The following is a 15,675-nucleotide window of genomic DNA, read 5'->3' as shown; positions in this document are numbered from 1 at the left end:
AGCAAAGTCCAATAGCCACGTATAGGATGCCACTAGGTACACTGAGTGTTTGCTAGTATAATGGCTTCGTTATAATTAGTTGGAGTGTGCAACGCAGGCAGATGCGCTCTGCAAATGTCTTGGCACTAGTGGGACTATAGCAAAGTCCAATAGCCACGTATAGGATGCCACTAGGTACACTGAGTGTTTGCTAGTATAATGGCTTAGTTATAATGAGTTGGAGTGTGCAACGCAGGCAGATGCGCTCTGCAAATGTCTTGGCACTAGTGGGACTATAGCAAAGTCCAATAGCCACAGATAGGATGCCACTAGGTACACTGAGTGTTTGCTAGTATAATGGCTTAGTTATGAGTTGGAGTGTGCAGAGGACAAGAGGGTACAGTGGCAGGATTGTGGTGCTCTGGGTAGAGGAATGGAAGCCTGCCTTTCTATTCCCTCCTAATGGTGAAATGCAGGGAGGAAATCCCTGACCTTGGCTGCACAGACACTGTTGCTGTTTTCAGGACCTGTCACCTTAACTCTGACCCTGCCGGTTTGAGCCCTTAAAAGGACTGCTATAAAGTGCTCTCCCTATGCTGTCTAACGCTGTGTATGCAGCGCATACAGCTGTATCAGCGATAGGACTCAAGACGGAGCTGCGACAGTGATGTCTGACACCAAAGACGCAGAAGGCAGATAATGGCGTCCGTGAAGAAAATGTCCGGTTTTATAATGCAGGGACATGTGACATGCAGATCCTATCACACATGCCGTTGCTTCTCTGGCTCAAAGTCCACTTAGCTGTGTGTGTGTCTGTGATTGGCTGACATGCTGGCCCGCCCCACAAGACGCGCGCGCTTAGGGAAGGAAGACAAGAAAAAAAAAAAAAAAAAATGGCGATCGCCATTATAGAAACAGCAGTGATCTGAAGGCGCTGTTCACGCACACTATACACTGAAATGTGATAATAGTGTGATTCACAGAGTGACTTACACTATTACAGCAGAAACCAAGCTATGATTTAGCTGTTTTTTGGCTGCTAGAACCGTTCTCGAACGTTTCTAGAACTATCGAGCTTTTGCAAAAAGCTCGAGTTCTAGTTCGATCTAGAACATGCCCCAAAATCACTCGAGCCGCGAACTGGAGAACCACGAACCACGAACCGCGCTCAACTCTAAAGGGAACCAATCACCAGGATTTTCCGATATAACCTAAAGCCAGTGCTACACTGGCACTATCAGGCTGATTCTATACATACCTGTAGTGGTCAGCTTGGATGTTTAGGTTTTAAAATCCAAGAAAGTAAAGTTTATAAAATCATCAGCTTCTTGAGTGACAGCAGCAACATTTACATTTCTATTATCTTACATCTAACAAGTGTTCTATTGACCACTATCAAGAGTGTTGGATGTTAGTTTTTTTCAGACACTGAATTATTATAATAGGCTACTAATCAGATCTGAGGGGGTCTAACTCTTGGCAGCTAATTGAAAAGAGCTATGCTGTTCCCTCCGGTCCTGCTATCCCTTAGTGTTTTTTCCAGGCACAGCTCTATATGTCTTGCAGTGGTTGTACCTAGTACTGCAGGCACATTCATTTCAATGAAACAGAGCCGCAATAAAAGGCACAACCACTACAAAATGTATGGAGCCGTGTCTAGCAAATGAAAAGTGGCGTAGACCGTTCCTAACCATCGACAATAAAAGAAACTAGGAGCATTAATGGCAAAATACAAAAATATTTTATTTATCAAAGATCCAAATTTTAAAAACCAATACACACCAATATTCAAAAGATGATAGAAGTGCTGAGATGGTAAAAATGGATGAAACCCACAAACATGTGAGAGGCAAAAGGAGAAAACCACAATATCCAATGTACCCAGGGGAGCTTTAACCTAAAACCACCAAGTACAATGTAGGAGGTAGCAAACACGAAACACGCGTTGGAGGATATGTTTTCATACATGTGAGGCGCACAAGTGAGATACATCCACCCATGTGTAAGCTGTCAATTTTTTTGGACCTTGTTTAACCACCTCTATGTCTATATATCGTATTAACGATAGATTCTCTGTTCTGGTACATTGCACTTGGTGGTTTTAGGTTAAAGCTCCCCTGGGTACATTGGATATTGTGGTTTTCTCCTTTTGCCCCTCACATGTTTGTGGGTTTCATCCATTTTTACCATCTCAGCACTTCTACCATCTTTTGTATATTGGTGTGTATTGGTTTTTAAAATTTGAATCGTTGATATTTTGGTATTTTGCCATTAATGCTCCTAGTTTCTCCTTTTGTCTATGGTATGATTGAGTGGCTTTTTTTTTGCACAATTTGCATACATTGAGATTTTGTGCGTTGTTTAATTACTTATGTATCTCACTGTCCTGAGCATCGTGGACCTTTCAATCAGGTGATTTGTAAGGGTGCCAGGTGTCAGACCCATATTAACAGCAATTCGAAAATATCAAAGTTTCAGAAAACCCTTGAAAATGTAAGGGTTCAGTTGACAATCTATCATCATATTAGAAGATAAAGTTTTTGTATTCACCCTGTTGAATTGCACCGTTTTCCCCCTTGCATCGAAAATAAGGAGCCCAAAATGTATATGGTTCCACTTGCGTCCCCAGCCACCAAAAGACTGGAGGTAGGCGTCACCATCTACATTTTACAGTCTGTGTATTTAATGCAATTTTTTCACCTGCCATGGGTTGCCTAACCTGCACTAACTATGACGCTGCTTGTTCAGGTCAGGAGAACAGTGGCCAGTCTCGAAATTGTGGTCCATACATGCAAACACGCAAAGTCGGCCTAACATGAACATTCATACGTGTTATATATCTAACTCTGTGGAAGTGGACAGTGATGTACAATCTGACATTCATCATGTATTACTATGATCATTCATGCCACAGAGTTGTGTATATAGCAAGCCATTACATATTGGCATACATGACAACATATTTCAACACACCCCAACGTACAGCTTGAATGAATGGTTCCAATCATTGAAATCCAATACAATTTTCTTACTTTGCAATTTAAAAAGGAAAAAAGCGAGAACTAAAATGTATTAGAAAGTTTAATCATTTCATAAGCAAAATGGGAAAGTGTGGCAATCCCCATCAGGTCAGCAGTCTAATAAATCTCTGCAGTTTTGTCACATTCTGTGAAGCAAGCAGCAGGAGGTTGGGGTGCAGACAATTACATGAGGAGGGTGAAAATTGCTTATTCTTTCCTCATGTTATTCTGTTCTTTGTCCATCTACTCCAAAAGGGAACACGATAAAGGCACCATGGCACTGTTGGACATATTCAGAAGGTGTCTAGAACATGGCAACTGGTGCCTAAGCACTCTTTTGCTTTTATTTGCCGTGGTGATTGGAAAATACAGTTTTATACATTGACGCCTCCAGGCAATCCATTTTTAGGACGGGCTCAACTCGTGTACCATGTATAATGGAAGTCATTAGGAAACTCTGGCATTTTTCCAGAAGATCTTCTTGACGTCCATTATACTCCGCATACGAATCGAGCCTGCCCGAGCATCTGACTGCTCGTTACCAATACCGAGCCACTCATCACTAGTTATATATAACCTGTATCCAAAATTAGGCATCCTCTATAATGACCACACACCCTGTCATTGTGTGACCTCCTACTCTACAAGTCCGGAGGCACCACTGACACCCATATCCTTACACCTTCACAGAATCCATAGTCTAGAGGAGCACAATTTGCGAATAGTGGCAACCATGGCCATCTTCTAATACCAACCTATTTTACATGATTAAAAGACTAGGCTCACGATTTGTTATTTCTCCTGTTTTCTGGAGTATTTTGCTCTTTATTAGTAGCTTTATTATTTAGACCTCTTTGTCTTTCAGATTTGGGCCACTTTTTTTAAGCAGTCTTAACAACTTTGCGTCTCCATAACTTTTTAGACAGATTCATGAAATCAGACATTCTCCAAATTATGCATTGTTTAGACTCCTTTCGCTCCAGTCTCTGCCTTGAGTAAGATTTCTGGTCACGTTTTCATCTTGACATTTTAAAGGGGTTTTCCGGGAGTTTTATATTGATGGCCCATCCTTAGGATAAGTTATCAATATCTGATCAGTGGGGTACGACACCTCTGCTGACCAGCTCTTCTTGGTGCTGGCCGGATGTGCGGAGTTGCAGAGCTTCAAAGCTCAGTCAACAGAATAATGGCCTCGTCTGGGTACTGCAGGTCAGCCCCATATTCGATTCAATGAGGGCGGACATGCAGTATTGGCTTACAGCCACTACGTAGTTCACAGAGCTGTGCTATGCAGCTCTGCAACTCCATCCAGCTGCCAACAGCAGAGGGAACAGCTGTTTGTTAGTGGTGCCGGGTGTATCCCCCCCACTCTGATCAGATATTGATGACTTATCCTCAGGACAGGCCAGCAATATAAAAGTTCTGGACAATCCCTTTAAGTATTGTAACATTTTGCACTAAAACGTCTAAAAAAAAAGGACAAAAGAACAACATTTTTAACTTTGTGCCAAATTTGTGAACCACGTGCTCCACTTTGATCAATTTGGGAAAAAAAAAAACATCAGCGAATACAGCAAGACAGAAAAAGAAAAGTGACTTCAAAAAAATTGCAAATAATGAATTGGGCCCAAGATGTCAGAAGTATGTAATGAATGATTCAATTACAGGCTGAATAATAAGCCCTGAAGCCCCAACCCCCCACTAATAAACCTAAAAGAGATTTATAAAACACAATGTAAATCCTTTCAGCAGGCTTACTCCAATTCTGTTACAGGTTAACTAGCGCCTGCAGGTCTGCATTATCGCTACCCTACTTGTAAAGTAATTAAAAGCCTTGACATACCAACCAAATGCCTAGCACCATGGTATCTAATGTCTGATAAATGTGCGGCACCGCACTCTGCAATATGCTCAGGTTAATCAGTTCTTAATGAACTCTATGCCACCATATGTAAAGTTACAATGTGGACTGAAGGTTAGGAAAATAGTTTTCATATTAAAAGGAGCCCGCCGGTAATTAGTTTTGTTTCTCCCATTGTTAGCGGTCATGTATGTATGTGTAATGAGGTCACCATCTTCAGGTCACCTGCCGAATCACACAAGGTCCGCTATGTGGAGTGGAGTCAGACTCATAACTAGGCGCCCTAGCTTTGTTCTTCGTCTCATAGACTTAAGGCTCATTCAGACAATCGGTAAGGGCCCTGTCACAGTGAGTTCCATGCTCCGTTCAGTGGTCCCATTGGGGCTTCCGTTCGAACCCCCACAAAAACGGGTATCAGACGTATGCACCAACAGGGCCATTGACTACAATGGTGCAGACAGACTCACCGTGTGCTCTGTCGTGTGCCATTTTCAGAAGTATACGCTTTATTTAGGCGGACACCCAGATGTAGTAACCGTGTGCTCTGTCGTGCACCATTTTCGGGAGTATACGCTTTATGTAGGCGGACACCCAGATGTAGTAAACAGTGTTTGGGTGTCCGCCTCTGGAAAGCGTATACTCTGGAAAATGGTGCACGGCAGAGCACACGGAGACTCCGTCTACACCATTGTAGCCAATGGCCCCCGTCGGTGCATACGTTCGAAACCAGTTTTGCGGGGGGTCCGGCTAGAAGCCCCGACGGGACCACTGAGCGGAGATTGAAACGCAATGTGAAAGCGGCCCAAGAGAACGTACCGCTAACTGGTCACGGCTCTGAGGCTGTGACACCCAGGTAGGGAGACCAATGGCTCTTCTGTGCATTGCAATCCGAGATCGGACCGAAATCCACAGATGGATTTGGCAGGGCCCTGGAGCACCGCTGAAAACAGAAGACGATACGGGTGAGTACGTTACTGCACCATTACACATACACGAGTATGTACACAGTACAAGATTCATATCAAATAGACATAAAAAAATAAAAAAAGATCACCAGAGTGCTCTTTTATTGCTTAGACGCATCTGAGATTGTGAGATTTTTATTCCATGGCACTGATTGAATACTATTTTAATGGCATCTGGGTGATTACTGTGAATAGCAGGTGTAAACCAATCTATTTACTCGTACGATAGGGCCATATATGTTCACAAAATGGATTTATAAGGTTATCACGAGTCTTGTAAACTAGGAGTTGTAAAACCTTTCATAGAACATTCTATAAAGTGAAGGAAAAAAAAAGAATATTAAAAAGGTATCAACTACTGAGGACTTTCTGTTCTTTTAAACAATTTTTTTAGGAATTATTAGGCATTTTAATATTTGAGGCCTACAAAGCCTGTGGAGCACATGTTAGAGACATGAAGGAGGAAACACTGAGCCGCCTCATGTCCTTTATGTCACACAGAAAACATGCGTCAGGCAGACTTGGCTGCCTCCATTCACATATCAGAGTAGTAAGGAGGAGGCCGGCTCAGGGCGGGCATAAAGGGGGCTGGTGAGGTAGTAATGAGGGACGTCAGCAGCAGTCAGGCATACGCCTCCATTTCTAATTTACAACAGCAAAGCATGTGACTGCTCAGGATGGAAGCCTTACACACAGTTGCATCAGAGGCTACATAGACTTCCAGCACAAGCACACGCCTTACCACACATGCACCTACTGCTGACCACACATGCACACCCCTTACCACACATGCACCTACTGCTGACCACACATGCACACGCCTTACCACACATGCACCTACTGCTGACCACACATGCACACCCCTTACCACACATGCACCTACTGCTGACCACACATGCACACGCCTTACCACACATGCACCTACTGCTGACCACACATGCACACGCCTTACCACACATGCACCTACTGCTGACCACACAAGCACACGCCTTACCACACATGCACCTACTGCTGACCACACATGCACACACCTTACCACACATGCACCTACTGCTGACCACACATGCACCTACTGCTGACCACACATGCACCTACTGCTGACCACACATGCACCTACTGCTGACCACACATGCACCTACTGCTGACCACACATGCACCTACTGCTGACCACACATGCACACGCCTTACCACACATGCACCTACTGCTGACCACACATGCACCTACTGCTGACCACACATGCACCTACTGCTGACCACACATGCACACGCCTTACCACACATGCACCTACTGCTGACCACACAAGCACACGCCTTACCACACATGCACCTACTGCTGACCACACATGCACACACCTTACCACACATGCACCTACTGCTGACCACACATGCACCTACTGCTGACCACACAAGCACACGCCTTACCACACATGCACCTACTGCTGACCACACATGCACCTACTGCTGACCACACATGCTCCTACTGCTGACCACACATGCACCTACTGCTGACCACACATGCACCTACTGCTGACCACACATGCACACGCCTTACCACACATGCACCTACTGCTGACCACACATGCACACGCCTTACCACACATGCACCTACTGCTGACCACACATGCACACGCCTTACCACACATGCACCTACTGCTGACCACACATGCACCTACTGCTGACCACACATGCACCTACTGCTGACCACACATGCACACGCCTTACCACACATGCACCTACTGCTGACCACACATGCACACGCCTTACCACACATGCACCTACTGCTGACCACACATGCACACACCTTACCACACATGCACCTACTGCTGACCACACATGCACACGCCTTACCACACATGCACCTACTGCTGACCACACATGCACACGCCTTACCACATATGCACCTACTGCTGACCACACATGCACACACCTTACCACACATGCACCTACTGCTGACCACACATGCACCTACTGCTGACCACACATGCACCTACTGCTGACCACACATGCACACGCCTTACCACACATGCACCTACTGCTGACCACACAAGCACACGCCTTACCACACATGCACCTACTGCTGACCACACAAGCACACGCCTTACCACACATGCACCTACTGCTGACCACACATGCTCCTACTGCTGACCACACATGCACCTACTGCTGACCACACATGCACCTACTGCTGACCACACATGCACACGCCAGTTACCACACATGCACCTACTGCTGACCACACAAGCACACGCCTTACCACACATGCACCTACTGCTGACCACACATGCTCCTACTGCTGACCACACATGCACCTACTGCTGACCACACATGCACCTACTGCTGACCACACATGCACACGCCTTACCACACATGCACCTACTGCTGACCACACAAGCACACGCCTTACCACACATGCACCTACTGCTGACCACACATGCACCTACTGCTGACCACACATGCACACGCCTTACCACACATGCACCTACTGCTGACTACACATGCACACGCCTTACCACACATGCACCTACTGCTGACTACACATGCACACGCCTTACCACACATGCACACGCCTTACCACACATGCACCTACTGCTGACCACACATGCACCTACTGCTGACCACACATGCACACGCCTTACCACACATGCACCTACTGCTGACCACACATGCACACGCCTTACCACACATGCACCTACTGCTGACCACACATGCACACGCCTTACCACACATGCACCTACTGCTGACCACACATGCACACGCCTTACCACACATGCACCTACTGCTGACCACACATGCACCTACTGCTGACCACACATGCACATGCCTTACCACACATGCACCTACTGCTGACCACACATGCACCTACTGCTGACCACACATGCACACGCCTTACCACACATGCACCTACTGCTGACCACACATGCACCTACTGCTGACCACACATGCACCTACTGCTGACCACACATGCACCTACTGCTGACCACACATGCACCTACTGCTGACCACACATGCACACGCCTTACCACAGATGCACACGCCTTACCACACATGCACCTACTGCTGACCACACAAGCACACGCCTTACCACACATGCACCTACTGCTGACCACACATGCACACGCCTTACCACACATGCACCTACTGCTGACCACACATGCACCTACTGCTGACCACACATGCACCTACTGCTGACCACACATGCACCTACTGCTGACCACACATGCACCTACTGCTGACCACACATGCACACGCCTTACCACAGATGCACACGCCTTACCACACATGCACCTACTGCTGACCACACAAGCACACGCCTTACCACACATGCACCTACTGCTGACCACACATGCACACGCCTTACCACACATGCACCTACTGCTGACCACACATGCACCTACTGCTGACCACACATGCACCTACTGCTGACCACACATGCACCTACTGCTGACCACTCATGCACCTACTGCTGACCACACATGCACACGCCTTACCACACATGCACCTACTGCTGACCACACATGCACCTACTGCTGACCACACATGCACACGCCTTACCACACATGCACCTACTGCTGACCACACATGCACCTACTGCTGACCACACATGCACCTACTGCTGACCACACATGCACCTACTGCTGACCACACATGCACCTACTGCTGACCACACATGCACATGCCTTACCACACATGCGCCTACTGCTGACCACACATGCACCTACTGCTGACCACACATGCACACGCCTTACCACACATGCACCTACTGCTGACCACACATGCACACGCCTTACCACACATGCACCTACTGCTGACCACACATGGACCATGGAGAATATTTTACCAGGCGGCTTAGACTATTTAATCACTTTTCCAACATCCATTTAGCCGGAGCAGTGGAGGGATTAACATACGGGGTTATATTTCCACTCGATTTCTAATCTTATTTCATTTGGCTGCAGAAGCAATAAAATACCTGCTCAGGGCCTACACAAAAGGCGGAGAGGAAACAAGGGCTAAATTTACATTTTCTACACACGCCATAATTATTATTTTACTCCCTTATATAGCGTCATCATATTCCAGCGCTTTACAGACAATATCAACAATGTCCCCATTGGGACTCATAATCCAAATCCAATATCAGTATGTCTATAAAGCTGGAGAGGAAACCCACTCAAACATGGGGAGAACATAAACTCCTTGCAGATGTTGTCCTTGGTGGGATTTGAACCAGGACCCGGGTGTTAACCACTGAGCCACCATGCGGACATTTTTTTACCAGCTATTGATTATCAGATCATGTAGTACATGTTGGAAAAACTCCAAACCATGAACAATTTGCCAATATACTAATGACTTAAACGGAACCTGTCACCAGATTTGGGGACTATAAACTGCGGCAACCATCAGTGGGCTCTTATATACAGCATTCTAACATGCTGTATATAAGAGCCCAGCCGCTGTGTAGAACGTAAAAATCACTTTATAATACTCACCTAATGGGCGGTGCACTGCGGTGCAGACTGGTCAGATGGGTGTCTCCGTTCTCCGGTACCGATGCCTCCTCTTTCGGCCACCTTTTCCTCCTTCTAAAGCCTGGGTGCATGACGTGTCCTATGTCATCCACACTAGCAGGCATTGAGGTCTTGCGCAGGTGCACTTTGATCTGCCCTGAGCAAGAGCAGATCAAGTATTGAAGTGCGCCTGCGCGGGACCTCAATGCCGGTGCGTGTGCATGACATAGGATGCGTCATGCACCCCGATTTCAGAAGAAGGAGGACAAAGATGGCCAAAAGAGGAGGCGCCGGTACTGGAAAACAGAGACACCCATCCGACCAGTCTGCACCGCACCGCCCCTTAAGTGAGTACTATAAAGTGATTTTCCACTCTACACAGCGGCCTGGGCTCCTATATACAGCATGTTAGAATGCTGTACATAAGAGCCCACTGGTGGTGGCCGCAGCTTATAAGCCCCAAATCTGGTGACAGGTTCCCTTTAAAGTTACCTAGCTGCGGCGGTTTTGAGAAAAAGAAAACATGAAAAATGCAATGTAGGACCCTAGCTTTATAGTAGATACCCACTAATCTGAATTCAGCGTGCCGTAATCTAATCCACTCCTTAGGATTCATAGTACTACTGATGCTTTAGATTTACAGCTTCACACTACTCGCCATAACCTTTGCTCGCCATAATCTTTGAACGAATGCTAAAAGGCAGACACAAAATATTGTGCAATTAGTGCCACGTTGTGACATTTTTTTTCCTCGTCTCACTGGATTAACTAAAGAAATGTCAGATGTTTCCTCACAAAATCTCAGCAATGGTGATCAAAGCTGCATTTCCACTGAACGCTCGGGAAGATCCTGCTGGATACACAGGCTGGTGATCTAACCCAATGAAAGAGCACAACACTTGTTGGTTGGGTGAAATGATCGTTTGTGCTGCATAATCGGCAGCACATTGTCCTATGGAAACAAGATTCACGTTGCCGAGAACCATGGCATTGTCTATATGAAACGTGACGTTTGACTTGTCATCTTAAAGGCTACAGTCACAGGGTACAATCTAAGCCTTTTTTTTGCATGCTTGCCGTATCATTAGCAAAAAAAGAAAAAAAAAAAAAAGTAAAGCCAGCATCAGGAGAAGGTAATTAAGGACCAATAACCAATCTACTTGTGCCACCGTCCCACTCCCTAGTGATAGTGACCACTGTTGTCTTAGCAGATGTTTGGCCATTGTTCTTCAAATGTGTACTTTCCAGCATGTAACCTGGACCTTAAAAGGAATCTGTCACCAGGTACCACATCTGGGAACACCATAATTTGGGACGGAGACCCTGAATCCAGCAATGAGTCCCTTATTGTGCTGCTTGTTGCAGTTTTGATAACATCACGGTTTATAATAAGGAGACTGAGACCCTGAATCCAACAATGTGCCACTTATTGTCCTGCTTATTGTAGTTTTCATAACATCACAGTTGATAATATGGAGCCGGAGACCCTGAATCCAGTAATTTGTCACTTGTGCTGCTTGTTGCCAGTTTGATAACATCACTCACAGTTTATAAGGAGACAGAGACCCCGAATCCAGTAATTTGTCCCTTGTGCTGCTTGTTGCAGTTTTGATTAAATCCCTGTTTATAATATGGAGACCCTGACTATAACAATTTGTCACTTGTGCTGCTTATTGCTGTTTTGAGATCACAGCTTATAATATGGAGACGGAGACCCTGAATCCAGTAATTTGTCACTTGTGCTGCTTGTTGCAGATTTCATAAAATTACTGTTTATAATATGGAGACCCTGACTATAACAATTTGTCACTTGTGCTGCTTTTTACAGTTTTGATGAAATCCTAGTTTTACCTGCTGCAGAAATACAAGTTCTATGAATGTTGAGATCTGTATAACCCTACCCGCACCACTGAGACAGCTTTCTGTACACTGTGCATAGGCATAAAGTTGCCTATTAGTGGTGGGTTGAAGAGGAGAGGAGTAGGAACTCAGCAGCAATGCCAAAGGAGAAAAAATATTTTTTCTCCTTTGGCATTGGTGCTGAGTCTCTACTCCTCTCCTCTTCAATTTACCTACGGTGGACGGCGTGCACCCCGTCTGAACTGAGAGAGCACATACACGGGTGCGCGGATATACTTTATTTCTTACTATTAGTGGTGGGGTTTGGTTATTCACAGCTCATGAATATGGAGGACTACCTGACAGCTGGTTTACTAGTCCTCTGATAAAACTGCGGTTTTATCAAAACTACAGCAATCAGCAGAGTAAGTGATACATAGCTGGAATCAAGGTTTCCATCTCTGTAATATTCTGCTCTCAGATTACAGTTGATCACATCCAGACTCGCCTTTAGCCAAGAGTGGCATCCTATGTATTGGCCAGTACTGATCTGTTCCAACCGGTAGAGAAAGAACATTACATAAAATCAGAAGCGTCACCTTGAGAGCCGGATGAGTCTGGATGAAGTAAGAGGTTACTTGTGCTGGATATGATTCATACAGTGCCGTCTCCATCCATTAGAAATGTCAATATAGCAGGACTTCACTGCCTATAATAATAGCCCGGAGCAGGCGGCATCACACACAGGCACAACAACCTATGTGGAGAGGTTACAACATGGACAGTGGTGTATATGACCCCAGAACATTGTCCCCTCCTATGGGGAAAGCACAGGCAGGACCAGAACAGTGTGTGCCCTGCGTTATGTTGGCCTCTACAAGGATCCCCACCCCATGGCTTGTAGAGAAGTGCCTCTGTCATATGTAGCAGAGCTGGATTTGTCAGGGTGATCACTCTCACACTTAGGACTCAGCAGTCCTATGTAAGCAGACGGATCGTGCTCCGCTCTGCTGCATCTATAATGGCACTTGAAGTCAATGGGGTGGAACCTTGATATGGGCACATACAGTAAATGCTGCACGATCCTTCCGATGAGGAGGAATACAATGAAGATGTGATCACCGATTAGATGTAACGGACATATTAACATGGCCTATGGCGTAACCCGCTTCTCCAGATTCACAAATGTCACCATTTTGGGGGAGACCTGGCATTTTTGGGGCACAGGTAGACAGCCACGTAATACAATGGGCATGGAAGGGTTAAACATGGTGGATGGCTTAATATTATTATGAGCCAACAGTAATGATCTGTGCATCCCATTCTCCTGACTTGTACAGACTGGCACAGTGCCCATCACCAGCCAGAGAGGCGCAGCAGAGTCTATGTATATCCATATAGACTGCACACAGCCATGCCAGGCAGCGCCATCCTATACCGGCTCTGTGCACGCCACATGGACAGGCCCCCATAGGCAGAGGCTACACGCCCCCTCCAGCACCGCATGCTTCATAGCGGCGCCACACACGGGAGCCAGCGACCATGCTCCGCCGCCGGCCCGAGCTCCACGTGTCAGCTGACGGAAGGAATGAAGCCGACAGCAGTGCGGGCACTGCAGAGGGGGCATCACAGTGCCAGGCGGCACACACGGCACGTGCTGCCAGTGCTAAGGAAAACACGTGAGGAAGGCGCTGCCCTGTACAGAGCAGCATGTGGGGGCATGGTTACTCCTGGCATGTGGGGGCACAGGGGGGGCATGGTTACTCCTGGCATGTGGGGGCACAGGGGGGGCATGGTTACTCCTGGCATGTGGGGGCACAGGGGGGGCATGGTTACTCCTGGCATGTGGGGGCACAGGGGGGGCATGGTTACTCCTGGCATGTGGGGGCACAGGGGGGGCATGGTTACTCCTGGCATGTGGGGGCATGGTTACTCCTGGCATGTGGGGGCACAGGGGGGGCATGGTTACTCCTGGCATGTGGGGGCACAGGGGGGGGCATGGTTACTCCTGGCATGTGGGGGCACAGGGGGGGCATGGTTACTCCTGGCATGTGGGGGCACAGGGGGGGGCATGGTTACTCCTGGCATGTGGGGGCATGGTTACTCCTGGCATGTGGGGGCATGGTTACTCCTGGCATGTGGGGGCACGAGGGGGGCATGGTTACTCCTGGCATGTGGGGGCACAGGGGGGGGGGCATGGTCACTCCTGGCATGTGGGGGCACAGGGGGGGGGCATGGTCTACTCCTGGCATGTGGGGGCACAGGGGGGGGGCATGGTCTACTCCTGGCATGTGGGGGCACAGGGGGGGCATGGTCTACTCCTGGCATGTGGGGGCACAGGGGGGGCATGGTCTACTCCTGGCATGTGGGGGCACAGGGGGGGCATGGTCTACTCCTGGCATGTGGGGGGGGACAGGGGGGCATGGTCTACTCCTGGAATGTGGGGGGCACAGGGGAGCATGGTCTACTCCTGGAATGTGGGGGGCACAGGGGGGCATGGTCTACTCCTGGCATGTGGGGGGCATGGTCTACTCCTGGCATGTGGGGGGCATGGTCTACTCCTGGCATGTGGGGGGCATGGTCTACTCCTGGCATGTGGGGGGCACTGGGGAGCATGGTCTACTCCTGGCATGTGGGGGGCACTGGGGTGCATGGTCTACTCCTGGCATGTGGGGGGCACTGGGGTGCATGGTCTACTCCTGGCATGTGGGGGCACAGGGGGGCATGGTCTACTCCCGGCATGTGGGGGCACTGGGGGTGCATGGTCTACTCCCGGCATGTGGGGGCACTGGGGGTGCATGGTCAACTCCCGACATGTGGGGGGCATTGGGGAGCATGGTCAGCTTCTGGCATGCAGAGGGCATTGGTGAGCATGGTCAACTCCTGACATGTAGGGTGCAGTAAGGTGAACACCACGCATGTGGGGGGCAGCAGAGTGGGGTGCATGCTCACATTCGGGGTGGTAAGTGGCATGCACCAGCTAGAAATTAGTGCCAGCATAAAATATTTGCACATGAAGCAGGATGCAAAAAATGGGGTGTGTAGTAAAAAATGGGGGTTCCACCTGTCAGTCTACATGCACTGCCTGTCAGCACCCTCCCCTGCCCCATTACCCAGAGCCCGAACCTGTGCCCACGGAGGGCAGCTCTTACCGGGCTGTCAGTCAGGTAACTGAACACGAATGACTCCAGCGCTTCATCCAGCAGTGTGCTGCAGTCCGCCATCTTCAGCGAGTGCAGCTCCAGCCTGAGAGCAGAGAGCTCACCGAGGAGGAGGAGGAGAGGGGGAGGAGAACCGGCAAAGGGGAGGGCACACTGAGGCACCGCTCCAGGGCACGGAGCCCCACACTACCCGGGGCTGCAGCCATTGGTGCGGGAGAGCGAGCCCCCGGACAGCCCAGCTGCTGCAGAACCTCTTCTGTATGGGATTATAGAGAGCAGCTGGTATATATGATACACGGCACAATGTATTATAGGCGCTGGGCTGTATATAGCAATGCT

The 15,675-nt window shown here is 48.2% G+C and overlaps 1 protein-coding gene across 1 annotated transcript in view; it reads right to left on the bottom strand.

Moving 5' to 3' along the window:
- Window positions 1-15,402, bottom strand: part of PPARGC1B (PPARG coactivator 1 beta) — a 151,487-nt gene extending 136,085 nt beyond the window's left edge. Inside the window, exon 1 of the mRNA XM_075344637.1 lies at window positions 15,328-15,402. Coding sequence (XP_075200752.1) covers window positions 15,328-15,399 — 72 coding nt within the window. The 5' untranslated portion in view covers window positions 15,400-15,402. The remainder of the gene's footprint in view (window positions 1-15,327) is intronic.
- Window positions 15,403-15,675: the final 273 nt, after the last annotated feature.

The sequence above is a fragment of the Anomaloglossus baeobatrachus genome, chromosome 4 (genome assembly GCF_048569485.1).
Source record: "Anomaloglossus baeobatrachus isolate aAnoBae1 chromosome 4, aAnoBae1.hap1, whole genome shotgun sequence".
Lineage (NCBI taxonomy): Eukaryota > Metazoa > Chordata > Amphibia > Anura > Aromobatidae > Anomaloglossus > Anomaloglossus baeobatrachus.
The sequence above is the reverse complement of the archived record's forward strand: the minus strand, read 5'-3'. Positions and strand labels throughout refer to the sequence as shown.